The following is an 18111-nucleotide window of genomic DNA, read 5'->3' as shown; positions in this document are numbered from 1 at the left end:
GCATCACCCAAACAGCTCTGATCCTTTGAGGCATGGTCTCCACATGAAGCTGTGTTGTGGCATCTGGTACAAAAACATGGACTTGCTTTTCTAGCACATTTCATAGATGCTTGATCAGAATAAGATATGGGGAATTTGAAGGCCAGCATCTTTCTCCAACCATTTGTGACCATTTATGGCAGTGCCTGCTGTCACATATTATGTACACTTCAGATTTACTATGTTTATGTTAAAGATTTATGTATTTGTAATTGTCCATAGGAGAAATGGTGGAGATGAATGAAGTAATCAGTCAGCTGCTACACCATGTTGGGGCCATGTGTATCCACCAGCAGAATCTGTTGGCTGCAAGCAGCAGCTCACCTCTGAGTTCATTCCTAAACAAACAACAACCGATGGAAGCCTGTCACTTTAGTGCCATCTGTGACATAATGGAAAAGGCCATGGTGAATTCTGACATCTGCATCATCCGCTGCATCCTCGTGGTCTTTCAGGTGCTACCTTTTAATCTGAGCTCTTGTTTGTTGTTAAATAAACAAAATAATAATAACCAGAATAAAGTCATTATAGCTGTGCTGTATAAAGGCTCATTTATTCTTCTGCTTTAAACTTTTGTTGTCTCACAATGCACAGAGGGGGTTTTTGAGTATACCTGGCATGTACTAGAGTACAACATGGAACTAGCATTGTTGTTATTTTACCGTTTAATTAAGTAAATTCTGCTGTTGTCATTTTAGTGGTTATAAGTGACTATGAATACTGCAATATAAAAATAAATCAACCCTCAATATAATCCTTTAAATGAGTACACAGTAAAAAATATCTACTGTTACATTTCAGGTGGTGTTTCGGTTCTTTAACCTCCAGTCAGAACAGAACCGAGATAGTATAAGACGTGCTGGATTGCTTTTGTGGCAACTACTAATGGCCCCTATTGATCATATAGGGGCAGAAATCCAAAGAGAAGTTTGCCTGGCTATCAGGTTAGAAACTACATAAAATACTTATTGCAAATGGGGTAGGAAATAGTACAGTACAGACCAAAAGTTTGGACACACCTTCTCATTCAAAGAGTTTTCTTTATTTTCATGACTATGAAAATTGTAGAGTCACACTGAAGGCATCAAAACTATGAATTAACACATGTGGAATTATATATGGAATTATATACATAACAAAAAAGTGAACTGAAAATAGGTTCTTCAAAGTAGGCATCAAGAGAATGCCAAGAGTGTGCAAAGCAGTAATCTAAGCAAAAGGCTACTTTGAAGAACCTACAATATGACATATTTTCAGTTGTTTCACACTTTTTTTTTTTTTTTTTATGAATATAATTCCACATGTGTTAATTCATAGTTTTGATGCCTTCAGTGTGACTGTACAATTTTCATAGTCATGAAAATAAAGAAAACTCTTTGAATGAGAAGGTGTGTCCAAACTTTTGGTCTGTACTGTATATAATTTTAGTTATGATGTTCATAATGTGTCATTACACATTGCATACAAAAATTCTGTTTCTATTCAGCTGTGATATTCATTTCTGTCTACTAATCACTTTTGTTCTACTGTTTCTGTACATTTTACAGCTTTGGATTGAATATCTTGTATCAGGGAGAGATGGAGTTGAATGATTTATTAAAACTGGTCCTTACTGAAGGTAATCTTGCAATTCTTAGGACATACAATATAAAAAACCTTTCAGCCACCCGTTCTTGAGATTTTACGTTAACGAGAAAACACAACCCAAAAACATGCTTTCACTAAATAAGAATATCCTGGCTGCACAAGTAATAACTTATACTAATATGAACACATAATGCATGAGAATACTTTTGATCACATTTAGCTTGTGCTATATTGTTAGGCTGGAAGAACAAATGGAAGCCGAAGTTCGACAGAACGGAGGTGCTTTAATTGCAATAAGGGAAGATAAATCCTCTGAAAGGTTCAGAACAAAGATATACATAAACCAAGAACAGTCCACAAGGTAAATCCACAGGGTAAATCACAGTGATAAATCCACAGGGTAAATCACAGTGATAAATCCACAGGGTAAATCACAGTGATAAATCCACAGGGTAAATCACAGTGATAAATCCACAGGGTAAATCACAGTGATAAATCCACAGGGTAAATCACAGAGTGATAGATCCACAGGGTAAATCACAGAGTGATAGATCCACAGGGTAAATCACAGAGTGATAGATCCACAGGGTAAATCACAGAGTGATAGATCCACAGGGTAAATCACAGTGATAGATCCACAGGGTAAATCACAGTGATAAATCCACAGGGTAAATCACAGTGATAGATCCACAGGGTAAATCACAGAGTGATAGATCCACAGGGTAAATCACAGAGTGATAGATCCACAGGGTAAATCACAGAGTGATAGATCCACAGGGTAAATCACAGAGTGATAGATCCACAGGGTAAATCACAGAGTGATAGATCCACAGGGTAAATCACAGAGTGATAGATCCACAGGGTAAATCACAGAGTGATAGATCCACAGGGTAAATCACAGAGTGATAGATCCACAGGGTAAATCACAGAGTGATAGATCCACAGGGTAAATCACAGAGTGATAGATCCACAGGGTAAATCACAGAGTGATAGATCCACAGGGTAAATCACAGAGTGATAGATCCACAGGGTAAATCACAGAGTGATAGATCCACAGGGTAAATCACAGAGTGATAGATCCACAGGGTAAATCACAGAGTGATAAATCCACAGGGTAAATCACAGAGTGATAAATCCACAGGGTAAATCACAGAGTGATAAATCCACAGGGTAAATCACAGAGTGATAAATCCACAGGGTAAATCACAGAGTGATAAATCCACAGGGTAAATCACAGAGTGATAAATCCACAGGGTAAATCACAGAGTGATAAATCCACAGGGTAAATCACAGAGTGATAAATCCACAGGGTAAATCACAGAGTGATAAATCCACAGGGTAAATCACAGAGTGATAAATCCACAGGGTAAATCACAGAGTGATAAATCCACAGGGTAAATCACAGTGATAAATCCACAGGGTAAATCACAGAGTGATAAATCCACAGGGTAAATCACAGAGTGATAAATCCACAGGGTAAATCACAGAGTGATAGATCCACAGGGTAAATCACAGAGTAATAGATCCACAGGGTAAATCACAGAGTGATAGATCCACAGGGTAAATCACAGTGATAAATCCACAGGGTAAATCACAGAGTAATAGATCCACAGGGTAAATCACAGAGTGATAAATCCACAGGGTAAATCACAGAGTGATAAATCCACAGGGTAAATCACAGAGTGATAGATCCACAGGGTAAATCACAGAGTGATAAATCCACAGGGTAAATCACAGAGTGATAAATCCACAGGGTAAATCACAGAGTGATAAATCCACAGGGTAAATCACAGTGATAAATCCACAGGGTAAATCACAGAGTGATAAATCCACAGGGTAAATCACAGAGTGATAAATCCACAGGGTAAATCACAGAGTGATAGATCCACAGGGTAAATCACAGAGTGATAAATCCACAGGGTAAATCACAGAGTGATAAATCCACAGGGTAAATCACAGAGTGATAAATCCACAGGGTAAATCACAGTGATAAATCCACAGGGTAAATCACAGAGTGATAAATCCACAGGGTAAATCACAGAGTGATAAATCCACAGGGTAAATCACAGAGTAATAGATCCACAGGGTAAATCACAGAGTGATAGATCCACAGGGTAAATCACAGTGATAGATCCACAGGGTAAATCACAGAGTAATAGATCCACAGGGTAAATCACAGAGTGATAAATCCACAGGGTAAATCACAGAGTGATAAATCCACAGGGTAAATCACAGAGTGATAGATCCACAGGGTAAATCACAGAGTGATAGATCCACAGGGTAAATCACAGAGTGATAGATCCACAGGGTAAATCACAGAGTGATAGATCCACAGGGTAAATCACAGAGTGATAGATCCACAAAGTAAGTAGTCAACGAGGTCCTGAGATGTTCAACAGGCTAAACAGTAGAACAGATGGGAAGTGACTGGAAGTGTGCGATTATATAGTGGGTGAGCTGATGAATGTCAAGTGTGTGAATTTAGTAGGATGGAGAGCTGCTATGAGGAATGTGTGGTTCTGGGGAAGGTGTGGCTGGTGGATCCCTGACATATATACAGTACTAATTATTTTGGGTAAAAATTAATCTAATCTAAAAGTTCTCTTAGATTTGATAAGTTTTAGTTAATATTTAGATCTGCGCTCTGATATTCCAGATTATTGATAATTTTCTGAATTGAGTTCTCTGTTGAACTGTTTATCATGCTAAAGACACTTTTTTTTTTTTAGCTTCAGATGTCTGGCAGAGATCAGACCTGCAGGTTGTGCAGCAAAATAAAGGGAATTATAGCCTCAAATATGTTTTGTTGTTACATGAAAGAATTCAGCAGTACTTGCCAGATATTCCTTCATCTTATCTAATGTTGCATTATTTGTTTTTGGCAGCCTTCTAGCTAAGCTTTGTTCTTGTACTTTGGTCAGTTTTCTCAACTTAAAGATATCCCTCACAATGCATCATGGTATATCTAATGTTGTGGAAAGTCTTTTGGACCCCTCTCCTGATTGTTCACAATTGACAGTGAGATTCTGTATATGCTTAGTAAGCGGTTTGTAAAAGATGTCTTTTGGGATCATATAAAACCAAAAAATGTCAGGGACATCCTACACAACAGCTGGTCTTTATCTTTTTTTAGAAATTTTTTTTTTTTATTAAATGATCATTACAAAATAATTATTAGTTATAAAATGGATTAATTTGTATGGATATTATTTTTTTATCTCTTATAGGTGAGAGAAATAGTGGTTTGTCCCAGTTGCGTGATATTATTCTTAACAACCTTGCTGAGCAGCTACAGAAGAACCGCTTTGGCAGTGAGGATGATGACCACTACAGGTAAATGTTATGTGTTTTCTCCAAAACATTATTTCTTTCTAGGACTTTCATGCCAAGAGATGGTGTTCTTAGACCATGACTAGCTAATCTTGGTTTGTCTTCCTGTAGGCTGAATGATGAACTGCTGCATTGCATTCTGAAGACTGTAGTGCGTGAATCTTGCCTTCTCATCACTAAATGCCAAACACTTGACAAAGAAGAGTTTCAGAAGCTTCTATCTACTGTGCCTGTATGTTACACTCTTGGCTCCTTATATAGTTTTATATTTCTTTCATTGACAACTTTAGGTTTTTGTGTAATCTGTGTTATTTTTTGCTATTTAAGATTAATTTTATCTGATATGATTTTTAGGTTTTTTTCCTTTAAATATTCTGCCATTATATACTTGAAATATTCAAATGAATTGTAAATTTTTTTGTGAAAAAAGTGAATGCTTCTCACTTTTTCCCTGAGGCTGAAGTACACATGTGTGTGTGACTGTGACTGTGACTGTGTGTGTGTGTGTGTGTGTGTGTGTGTGTGTGTGTGTGTGTGTGTGTGTGTGTGTGTTTGTTTTCACACGTGGAATTTAACACACAGATAATGAAATTGCTTTACTTGAGTGTGACTGTAACTGCACTGATTATTTCATTTATCACTGCTGCCAATTTAATGAAAATTCCTGGGAAAAAATCAGTTCATCACAGTCCTTGTCCAGCTCTCTATATCATATGATACATTGCTCACTGAATGCTGTGGTGAAAATATACAAAGGCACAGATGTACAGCAGATTATCTGCAAAGTATAGCAGAGAAAATGTCTATGGTCCTGCAGGTAGCTCGAGAATATTTGGTAAAAAGGGATAAAAAGGTTGATTGTTAACTAGCTGAGTCTCACCACAATCAAAGAAAAAGGAAATTAATTTTCACTTTTATATATGGTTAACAATGTATTCTAATGTATTATTTAACATGCAAAGCATAAGTACATTTTTCTGCATTTACCAAGAAGCATGAAGGATATTTTGTTTTGATCAGCCAGACATTAATCCAAAACATCATTAATCAGGATAGACTGTGAGAGGGCAATAAAGGAGAGAAATGTTAGCCATTATTATTCATTCATTAATAATAGGTTAATTAAATAATAATTATTCATTATCTTTCTTCTGTGCTTTTCTGTCTCACGGTTTGTTTTTTTTATTTTGTTTTTTTGAGCGTCCATGCTTGTTTCAGTCTGTGTTTCGTTGCTGCTTACAATGCTTTATTTACACTTACATTTCCCCCCTAATTTTATTATGTCAAAACAATGATCTTTCTCACATCAGGTGGCATCACCAAGCTTGCACTACATTATGGCTGTTCAGAATCATTTGCTAAGCAATACTGTTCTGATCCGCCCTGACGAAAGCGATGACAGTGACAGCTCCCTCCAAGGGGAAACAATGAAGGTACAGGTAAACACCTCCTTTAAATGCCCCTTACTGTGTGTATATCTGTGCATGCTTGTGGAAATGCATTTTGATTCCAAAATCATCAGCGTCTATTCACAACCCGGCACTCGGCCATGCAACCAACCCCTGCCACGTTTATTTAAATGGATTTTCTTTTTAATCATAGTATTTTTCCCGTTTGGGAAGCTCAGGCTGTACTGTGTACAGCTTTCAATCTTTCTCAGATTACTCCTGCTCTTTACCTTTGACATTGAAATATGCCATATAATTAAAGCCAGCATTTATTATCAAATGTCTTTTTTCCTGATAACTTCATACAGGGTACACTTAAGCACTTAGGGTACACTTTATTGATCATTGGATCTTTAGGATCTCTCTTTGTATGTTCTCTTTCCTCAGATCAGATTGCCATGGGTGACATTTCTGGGATAAAAAAACTCCTGGGGTTATAGCCCTGAAATTAATAGTACACAAACACACTTCACTTAATAATAATTACAGGAACGGGTGGGATTGGTTAGAGTTCCCCAGACACCTTTAATTAAACATCCAAATATACTGTACTCGTAGGACCATGATATAAAAATCAGCAACTGAAACCAACTGCAAAAGGCACCATCACTAACTCACACAGCCATTCCAGTTAACAGTTCAAGCTCTGTGGCATGTATGTATATTTAGTTTTAACAGAAAAACACAGGACTTGCTCAGGATCTCCTCAGCAAGCTGGCATTCATGTGCTTGCGTCAAGCTGTGCTATACTGGCAGTAAATAAAAACCCTGTGGGTGCTGTTCTAACTAAGTGAATTATGTTCTTAATGCAAAAATGTGTGTCTGTGTGAATTTGTTTTATTTCAGGAACTGCAGACCAGCATCCTGTCCCTGGCCTGCAAGATCTTGGTTGGCTGTGACGAAGTACTGGAAACTCTTCAGGGGGTCACTACTACCCTCATCAACAGTGAAACTGATCATGAAAGCAGGTGAGCCTAAAGGGTTCTAAGTTATTTACTGTTTGCTTCAAGCTTGTCGGTGTTCACCACATAAGAATTCACATTTTATTTAGAAAACTATTACTACAGTAGTACTAGAGACAACTTACAATATAAAAGCTTGTTAGATGAGGTTGAAAGGAAGAAGGGATGTCACTTTTACCTAAAAGCACCTTTAACAGGAGTGTACAAATCAATGTAAACTAACTAGCCAGCTAGTCAATAGAAAAACATAAGCATGGCCTTTTCAGGATGAGTTTATGTTAAAGGAGCAAAAATAAACAAAATGTTTGACCATATTTGTTCAGCTATTCAATATAAATGTATTTTTTTATTGCCTCCTCTATCTACAGTTTAATAGAAATCATTCAAATGTTTTGCACAGAAATTGGTTGGTATTTGTAGCTATTGATGAATTTTCTCAACATTGATAAAAGTCAAAGATTTGGAGAAAACATTGATTCTGCCACCACTACGCTACATAATGAGCATGCTGCTCTTTTTTTTCTTGGGGGGGGGGATGGTGTTTTTGTGTCAACAAACATACATATTGGAATAATGAAATTAGTATACCCTTTGGAATTGGTCTCATAAGGCTATAACACAAATTGCTACATAATTTGGGATGAATGAGTTTAGCTTTAAGTTTTGGGCTTCTGTCTAGATACTCAATAGAACTCGGAGTCTAGATATGTGGATGCAGTCACATGCATGAATTGAATTGAAATTGAATTGAATTGAGTGTAATCAGTACTTGTCAGACTACTGCAGCTCCTTTAATGTTGCTCTTTTAGAGTCTCTTGATAACTTACCTGGTCATTTTCTTTCTTTCTGTGTTTTGTTTATGTAATGTTTTGGAGGTACATCCAGGTCTTGGCGATGCTACTGTGGTGCTCCATTTTATTCTATTTGTTGATGATGACCTTTATGGTGTTCCATTTTGGAATTTCTTTTTATATCTCTCCTGATCAATAACATTTCAGCCAATGCAGACACAGTGCATACTTTGTACAATGCATCCGGAAATTATTCACAGAGCTTCACATTTCCACATTTTGTTATGGTACAGCCTCAATCCAAAATGGATTAAATCCATCCAGTAAAGTTTTTCCAATAATAAAAAAAAAAAGCATAATGACATAATGAGAGTGGTTTGTTTTAAATCTTTGCAAATTTATGAAAAACAAAAACAAAAAAACCCCCACATTTTTAACATAAATAAGCCGCTGGTGTCTACACTAATGAATTTTACACAGGCTTTAACGAAAGACACATTACACACGGTGTAACAGGTGAAATATGTTGCGCGTCCTTTAGGAGCATAGCGGTGTTTTGGGAATAGCATGCCAGAAGCGAGCTCTCCCTTCACCCTGACTCAACGCATTACAACGGCTTGTATCTAAACAGTAGCCGACCAAGAAAGTAATTGTTCACTGTCTTCCTCCTTCCTTTCACAACTATTTATTTCGGGAGTTTATCTTTTGGCATCGTCGTGCGTTTAAAAATCACCCGATGGAAGTTTTTTCTCCCGATGCCGTGCAGCTCAGAACACAGGTGAGGTGCGTTTTTTTCGTTTCCGTTCGGACATTTCATTGGTCTAATGTTATGGGGTTCAGTTTTTTGGCTTGAAGTTTGTGAAACCGGGAAAAACCCAGGAAAAATTAATAAATTAGCCGCTTCGTTGTTTAAGCCGCGGGATTTAAAACATGGGAAAAAAGTAGCGGCTTATAGTCCGAAAAATACAGTACATATGTATTCACATCCTTTGCTCAATACTTTGTTGAAGCACCTTTGGCACCAATTACAGCCTCAAGTCTTTTTGCGTATGATGCTACAAGCTCGACACACCTATTTTTGGGCAGTTTCTCTCATTCTGCTTTGCAGAACCTCTCAAGCTCAATCAGTTTGGATTGGGAGTGTTGGTACACAGCCATTTTCAGATCTCTTCAGAGTTGTTCAGTCCGGTTTAAGTCTGGGCCACATAATGAGTCGTCCCATAGCCACTCCTTTGTTATCTTGGCTGTGTGTTTAGGGTCGTTGTCCTGTTGGAAGATGAACCAGTCTGCACTCTGAGATCAGAGCGCTCTGGAACAGGTTTTTATCAAGGATGCCTGTGTAGATTGCTGTATTTCATCTTTCCCTCGATCGTGTCTAGTCTCCCAATTTCTGAAGCTGAAAAACATCCCCACAGCATGATGCTGCCACCAACATACTTCACTGTAGGGATGGTATTTGCCAGGTGATGAGCAGTGCCTGGTTTTCTCCAAACATGAAGCTTGTCACTTAGGCCAGAGTTCAATCTTTTTTTCATCAGACCAGAGAATTTTGTTTGCCTTTTGGCAAAATCCAGGCGGGCCGTCATGTGCCTTTTGCTGAGGAGTGGCTTCCGTCTGGCCACTCTACCATACAGGCCTGATTGGTGGAGTGCTGCAAAGATAATTGTTCCCCTGGAAGGTCCTCTTCTCTCCGCAGAGAAATGCTGGAGCTCTTTCAGAGTGACCATCAGGTTCTTGGTCACCTCCTGACTAAGGTCCTTCTCCCCGATCACTTAGTTTGGCGGGGCAGCTCTATTCTAGGAAGAGTCCTAGTGGTTCCAAACTTCTTCGATTTATGGATGATGGAGGTCATTGGGACCTTCAGTGCTGGATAAATTTTTCTGTCCCCTTCCCCAGATCTGTGCCTCGATACAATCCTGTCTCTGATGTCTACAGACACTTCTTTGGACTTTAAGGATTGGCTTGTACTCTGATATGCACTGTTAACTGTGGGGCTTTCTGTAGGCAGGTGTGTGCCTTTCCAAATCATGTCCAATCAACTGAATTTACCACAGGTGGACTTCTACAATTAAGTTGTAGAAACATCTCAAGGATGATCAGTGGAAAGACGATGCACCTTAGCTTAATTTTAAATGTCATGGCAAAAGGCTGTGAATTCTTATGTATTGGACTGTAGCTATCGATTATTTACGTAAATTGAATATTCTAACGATTATTCCAACGATTAATCGAGTAATTAGATAAGAAGTACTTTTTCTTTATTAAAGAGCAACACTAAATATACAAGAGAAAATAAAGCAGGTCTCTTAAAATGAACAAATCTTTTGTTTCCTTTTTAGAAAAATGTACTTTTTATTGCTGAAAATTAAGGTTTATTTGCCAAGTGTGTTGACACACAAGGAATTTGGTTACAGCCGTTAGTGACTCTTAAATGTACATAAATTACATAAATTACACTATACATTTAGCTTGGACTATACAAGACAAAACAGACTATACGAGAAAATACAGACAATGTGAGACAATATAGACAATATGAGTATTAATTAGGATACAGAGTATATGGCAGATCAGTAATGTACATAAAGTGTGAAAGTGCATGGTAGTGCAAATAACAGTATTGTGCGTCAGGTACAATAAAGAGTTACTTTAGAATTTTGTATAATATACAGCAGCAATAGTGTGAAACATGTATGGATGATGTTGACAGTTCTGATAATGCAGTACTTTTAGAGATGAAGGAGAGAATATATTTATGGTGAGTTGTTAATGAGGGTGATTGCCAGGGGAAAGAAACTGTTCCTGTGTCTGGCAGTTTTGGTAAACAGAGTTCTGTAGCGCTTGCCAGAAGGAAGAAACTGAAAGAGGTTGTGTCCAGGGTGCGAAGGGTCAGTAGTGATTTTCCTGCCAGGTTTCTGGTTCTTCTATGGTACAAGTCCTGGAGAGTGGGCAGGGAGCACCAATGATTTTTTCTGCTGTTTTAACTGTGTTGCAGTCTGTTTCTGTCCTGGTTTGTTGCTGTTCCAAACCAGATAGTGATGGATGAGCACAGGACACATTCAATGACTGCTGTGTAGAACTGCATCAACAGCTCCTGTGGCAGACCATACTTTCTTAATTGTCATAGAAAATACATCCTCTGCTGGGCCTTTTTGAGAATGGGGTTTATGTTGGACCGCCATTTAAGGTCTTGGGAAATGTTAGTGCCCAGAAACTTGAAGGTCTCCACAGATAGCACAGGGCTGTTGGATATTGTAAAGGGGAGTAGTGTTAAGGGTATTTCCAGAAGTCCACTATCATCTCCACAGTTTTGAGTGTGTTTAGCTTTAGGCTGTTCTGACTGCACCATTGCACCAGCTGCTTCACCTCCTGCTGATATGCAGAGTTCGATGAGCATAGTATTTTCTGCCAGTTTTAGGAGTTTAACAGTTGGGTCACTTGACATTCAGTCATTGGTGTAGAGGGTGAATAGCAGTCGGAAGAGGACACATCCCTGAGGAGCGCCAGTGCTGCCTGTCCGTATACTGGAGGCAATACCTCCCAGTCTCACCTGTTGTTTCCTACCTGTCAGGAATCTGTTGATTCACTGACAGATGACAGGGGGGTATAGTGAGTTTAATTCAATTCAATTCAATTCATTTTTATTTGTATAGCGCTTTTAACAATGAACATTGTCTCAAAGCAGCTTTACACAGATAATGCGGTGATTAAAAATGAATATGTTCTTTATGAGTAAGTTTGTCCCTGATGAGCAAGCCGGTGGCGACTGGCGACTGTGGCAAGGAAAAACTCCCCGAGATGGCATAAGGAAGAAACCTTGAGAGGAACCAGACTCAAGAGGGAACCCATCCTCATCTGGGTTACACCGAATGTCCATTTGTGGCGGGTATACAATGTTGCGGGGTGCAGTGATGATGATCAAAAGCGAAGTGTATTTCTGAGTCAGTGTAGGAGACTGTTGACATCAGTGTAGGAGACTGTTGACATCCAATCCAGGCAGGCCTGGATGAAGTGGGAAGATCCACGGGGGGGAGAGGGGCAGGAACAGTGGTCACTGGAGCCTCAGGAGCATGTTTAACTCGACCGAGAGAGAGAGAGAGAGAGAGAAAGAAGAGGGTGACAGGAAGAAAAAAAGTTTAGGAGTTTGGAGTGGAGAATTTCCAGAATTATTCTATCAAAAGCCGAACTGAAGTTGACAAACAGAATCTGGGCATATGCAAATACATAAATGTTTTAAATGATTGCAAACTTTAAAAATCCTTTTGAGAATCCTATGGATGTTTCAACCACACAAAAGGTTTGTCTAATTCCCTTATTTTCTTGCAATTTCGAGGTTTCTTTTGCAATTCCGGTTATATTCCTTGCAATTCTGACTTTATTTCTTGTAAACATCCAACATTTCTGGTGCATCCACTGTAACCAAGTTAAATGCCACCTGTGTTCCCTCTTGTTCCGTCTCCTCCAGGGCTGATTGTTAGACAGAGTTTTCTTCAGTGATCGGAAACTTAGTTTGATACCATGTGATTTTATTGATTGTAGCACATTTCATGTGCTTTAAGGTTTCATGAGTATATTTGCGTATCTCAAACAACATGGCCGCCATCTGCCAATTACTTGTGAGCACCTGTTAGACAACGTTACCAGAGGCATATTACAACAAAATTTGGGGGAACTCGAACTCATGTTCCTAATGTCTTTTTCCTTATGACCTTCCGTACCTCGGTTGCTTGAACCCTGCTTATCGCTGCTTGCAGCTATATTTATTATTATTATTATTATTATTATTATTATTATTACCCCCTAAAACTGATCGTGCAGACTGTAAGGCCAGATGGTAGAGATCAATTTGGGAAAAGGTTGACAAAGTATTAACCCAGTTCGCCAAAGGGGGGCGCTACAGTCCAAAATATTTCTATTGACGTATTTGCTCTATATTCCTTTTTCCGTAAAATGAAGTCCTGGGTTTTTCGCATCATCCCAACGGAACCAGTGTAGCAATGTTTAGTAGACAGGGATTGTTAATAATGATCAAAAACAGACTTTCAACTCACCATCGCAAAGGCTCGCCAAAACGTTCTAAGTAGGCGTGGCTTCTTTGACAAAAATGGCAATAACGCATTACTGGAAGGAGATATCTTCACAAAGCGTGGTATATGTACAGTGAGGAAAATAAGTATTTGAACAACCTGCTATTTTGCAAGTTCTCCCACTTAGAAATCATGGAGGGGTCTGAAATTGTCATTGTAGGTGCATGTCCACTGTGAGTGGAAAAAAAATCCAGAAATCACAATATATGATTTTTGAACTATTTATTTGTATGATACAGCTGCAAATAAGTATTTGAACACTTGTCTATCAGCTAGAATTCTGACCCCCAAAGACCTGTTAGTCTGCCTTTAAAATGTCCACCTCCACTACATTTATTATCCTAAATTGGATGCACCTGTTTGATGTTGTTAGCTGCATAAAGACACCTGTCCACCCCATACAATCAGTAAGAATCCAACTACTAACATGGCCAAGACCAAAAAGCTGTCCAAAGACACTAGAGACAAAATTGTACACCTCCACAAGGCTGGAAAGGGCTACGGGGAAATTGCCAAGCAGCTTGGTGAAAAAAGGTCCACTGTTGGAGCAATCATTAGAAAATGGAAGAAGCTAAACATGACTGTCAATCTCCCTCGGACTGGGGCTCCATGCAAGATCTCACCTCGTGGGGTCTCAATGATCCTATGGAAGGTGAGAAATCAGCCCAGAACTACACTGGAGGAGCTGGTCAATGACCTGAAAAGAGCTGGGACCACCGTTTCCAAGGTTACTGTTGGTAATGCACTAAGACGTCATGGTTTGAAATCATGCATGGCACGGAAGGTTCCCCTGCTTAAACCAGCACATGTCCAGGCACGTCTTTAGTTTGCTAATGACCATTTGGATGATCCAGAGGAGTCATGGGAGAAACTCATGTGGTCAGATGAGACTGTAATAGAACTTTTGGGTCATAATTCCACTAAACGTGTTTGGAGGAAGAAGAATGATGAGTACCATCCCAAGAACACCTTCCCTACTGTGAAGCATGGTGGTTTTCTGCACATGGGACAGGGCGACTGCACTGTATTAAGGAGAGGATGACCGGGGCCATGTATTGCGAGATTTTGGGGAACAACCTCCTTCCCTCAGTTAGAGCATTGAAGATGCCACTGTCTCTAATCCATACATCACATGCCTCACCACAGTCCTATAAACTTTCCCTTTCATTCTTGCAGATACCCTACTATCACAAATCACTCCTGTCACTCTTCTCCACCCACTCCACCCTGCCTGCACTCTTTTCTTTACTTCTCTAACACACTCTCCATTACTTTGCACTGTTGACCCCAGGTACCTGAACTTTACCACCTTCTCCACCTCTTCTCCCTGCAACCGCACCACTCCACTGACCTCCCTCTCATTTACGCACATGTACTCTGTCTTACTCCTACTGACTTTCATTCCCCTTCTCTCCAGCGCGTACCTCCACCTCTTCAGGCTCTTCTCAACCTGCTCACTATTCAAGCAGGTTGAGAAGAGCCTGAAGAGCTGAAATCACAATATCATCAGCAAACATCATAGTCCAGGGAGACTGTCTGACCCCGTCCGTCAACCTGTCCATCACCACTGCAAACAGGAAAGGGCTCAGGGCCGATCCTTGATGCAATCCAACCTTCACCTTGAACCAGTCTGTCGTTCCTACTGCACACTTCACTGCTGTCACACTGTCCTCATACATGTCCTGCACCACCCTCACATACTTCTCTGACACACCTGACTTCCTCATACAATACCACAACTCCACTCTTGGCACCCTGTTGTACGCTTTCTCCAAATCCACAAACACACAATGCAATTCCTTCTGTCCTTCTCTATACTTCTCTATCAACAATCTCAAAGCAAATAAGGCATCGGTGGTGCTCTTTCTCGGCATGAAACCATACTGTTGCTCACAGATGGTCACCTCTTCTCTCAGCCTGGCTTCCACTACTCTTTCCCATAACTTCATGGTGTGACTGATCAGCTTTATTCACTTGTAGTTACTGCAGGTCTGCACATCTCCCTTATGCTTAAAGATCGGTACCAGCACACTCCTTCTCCATTCCTCAGGCATCCTCTCACCTTCCAGAATCTTGTTAAACAATTTGGTTAAAAACTCCACTGCCATCTCTCCTGAACATCTCCATGCTTCTCCACAAATGTCATCTGGTCCTACTGACTTTCCACTCTTCATCCTCTTAATTGCTGCTCTCACTTCCTCCTTACTAATCCTATCCACTTCCTGGACTTACTTTCCATCTCCATCTTTTATTGCTTTTACTTGCAACACATCCTTCCCAGCTCGGTCCCTCTGCCTGGCCAATCGGTACAAATCCTTTTCTCCTTCCTTAGTGTTCAACCTCTCATACAGCTCCTCGTATGCCTTTTCCTTGGCTTTCGCCACATCCCTCGTCACCTGCTGCCGCATCTCCTTGTAATACTTTCAATTATGATCAGAAAATAATACTTTCTGTATTATTAAATAATACTATAATACTTTCAATTATGATCAGAAAAAACATTGCACTTTCTACTCACAAGTAGGCGGGTCACTGTGACAAAAATGGCACTAACTTATGAACGGAATGAGATATCTTTTTAAAAATAAAATAAAAACAGCTATATCTAGCCGTTCATCTGATCGCCTTGATACTTGGCACAGTGTCTCTGTCCAATGTGTCATATGGTTAAGGTAAAAGGTAAGGAAAAACATGGCTGCCATCTGCTAATTGTAGCAACTGTTAGACAACGTTACCAGAGGCGTATTACAACAAAACTTGGTGCGCATGTTCCTAATGTCTTTTTCCTTATGACCTTCAGTACCTCAGTTGCTTGAACTTCGCTAATCGCTGCTTGCAGCTATATTTATTATTATTATTATGAGTTGTAGTATGTACAGTCGCCTTACATAACACTTTTACTTTCCAGACTGAAAGGACTGGAGCAGGTGACTAAAGCTACAATGCTAGGCCATTTGTTGCCAGTTTTATTGACTTCCTTGATGCACCCCAACCTGCAGACTCTGTCACTTGCTGATGCTCTTATGCCACAACTTGTCCAGCTTGTCCTGTACACGAGCCAGGTTAGTGTGTGTGTGCATGTGTGTGCAATGTAAATTTTTAATTTTTTTATGCAGTTTAAAAATTTTTTATTATTTTTATTGTTGTGAATTATGTCTCTAATCCATCTCGTGATTTCTGTGTGTTTTAATTAGACTGCTTTACTTCTAAAGACTCAGTCACCACTATTAGTTGAAGGCTCTCCACTGAGGAGTGACCCATTAAACTACAGTGATAAGGCGGCTTGTAATGACGATAAGTAAGTGTATACAGTGTCTTTAAATATATATTGTTCATTTGTTTTTTTTTATACTTTATTTAGTAAAAATACTACATTATAGTTGAAAAATCAGCATGCAAATACTAATAGTTTTCACTTGGACCTATCTTTCAGCTTCCAGATTCTTGATGAAAGGGAAGAGCCAGGCTTTCTAACAGGACTTAAGATCCCTGCCCCATGGGCTGCTGGGAAAACTGTGGAAACTATCCATCCAGTCCGTGACAACTACAAATTTAAAGAGACTGTACATATCCCTGGTGCACGTTGTCTTTATCTTCGCTTTGACTCTCGTTGCTCTTCACAGTACGACTATGATAAGGTGTTTATTTTCACCTTTAACCATTCATGTTAACATATTTAACCATTCATGTTAACACATTCATTTGATCAGTTATTTTGAAATATGTAAACACTGAGTGCATGAGATATCATTGTGCAATATTCCAACATCTGCATATTTTCCAGTAATCTAAAACACCATGTTTGTGACTCTCACTTCAAATATTGCACTTTTTTATATTTTAAGCTTGTTATCTATGCTGGTCCTAACACAAACAGTCGCAAAGTGACCGAGTATGGTGGCAACACTTTGGGATATGGCAGCCGCAGCGTCCTGGGTACAGGTTGGCCAAAAGATCTTGTGAAGGTGAGAAAGCTAAACACACACACACACACACAAACACACACACACACACACACACACACACACACACACACACACACACACACACACACACACACTGGTATACTATGGATAAAAAAATTAGGGCACTAAAATATTAATTTCATAATTTATTAACGAGTTCTCTTTTTAAGCGGAGTGGCAACTGAAATTATCAACATTGTTTATCAAGGAAACATTGGTACAATAAACTCCTCCACTGCACAATGCTTATGCTTGATATTCCTTATTACTCAGCTTCAAAATACCTTTCTTTACTCCCAAACCATAGTCTCGATGTTTTTTTAAGCTTTTTATCAACAAATGCGGAGCTCCAACAAAATGTCATATTCAGAACTATCACTTGTTTGAACAGTAAATTGTTATTCATAAACCAAAAAAACAAAACATTTATATTACTTTAGAAATTAGGTGAATCACTAAGCCGTATTGGACCATGAATTTATTTGGATACTTGCACAGCAAACCTGACAGAGTAAATCTAACAAGACTTCTAATTCATCATAAAGTTTTCATAACAAGCTTACTAAGAAACATTCAAAACATTAAACATTTTAAAAAACTATCTGAAAAAATAATATTTATTTATTTATTATTTTATTATTTTGAATCCTTATTTACTGAGCCAGTCTGCACACAGATGCACTCATCACATGTTTGTTGTTTGTCAGGTGGAGGGCGACACTGTGACTTTTTCCTTTGAGATGAGAAGTGGCCGTGAACACAACACACCAGATAAAGCAATGTGGGGTTTCTCCTGCACTGTTCGAGCACAGGCAAGCATACTACTACTATTATTACTACTACTACTAATCATCGCAAAGCATTTTTTATAAAGACATTTTATTATTAAACCAATTGAGAGT

At 39.1% G+C, this 18111-nt stretch overlaps 1 protein-coding gene across 6 annotated transcripts in view; it reads left to right on the top strand.

Moving 5' to 3' along the window:
* The window catches only part of hectd4 (HECT domain E3 ubiquitin protein ligase 4), a 93200-nt gene that overhangs the window by 14017 nt on the left and 61072 nt on the right, over positions 1-18111 (top strand). For 4 of the 6 annotated variants that reach the window (XR_014531060.1, XM_083526758.1, XM_083526755.1 and 1 more), the window contains exons 12-23: positions 262-494; positions 841-983; positions 1587-1657; positions 4854-4959; positions 5068-5188; positions 6267-6395; positions 7251-7372; positions 16153-16306; positions 16439-16542; positions 16678-16882; positions 17090-17209; positions 17917-18021. Coding sequence is in view for 5 of the 6 variants with exons in the window: in XM_083526758.1 (XP_083382884.1) it covers positions 262-494; positions 841-983; positions 1587-1657; positions 4854-4959; positions 5068-5188; positions 6267-6395; positions 7251-7372; positions 16153-16306; positions 16439-16542; positions 16678-16882; positions 17090-17209; positions 17917-18021 (1613 nt within the window). In the remaining variant the exon portion in view is untranslated. The remainder of the gene's footprint in view (positions 1-261; positions 495-840; positions 984-1586; positions 1658-4853; positions 4960-5067; positions 5189-6266; positions 6396-7250; positions 7373-16152; positions 16307-16438; positions 16543-16677; positions 16883-17089; positions 17210-17916; positions 18022-18111) is intronic. The other 2 variants (XM_083526757.1, XM_083526759.1) reach the window with 1 other exon arrangement.

This window comes from Silurus aristotelis (assembly GCF_946808225.1).
Source record: "Silurus aristotelis genome assembly, chromosome: 23".
NCBI classification, from domain to species: domain Eukaryota; kingdom Metazoa; phylum Chordata; class Actinopteri; order Siluriformes; family Siluridae; genus Silurus; species Silurus aristotelis.
Note: the sequence above shows the minus strand (reverse complement) of the source record. Positions and strands in the feature narration are given on the sequence as shown.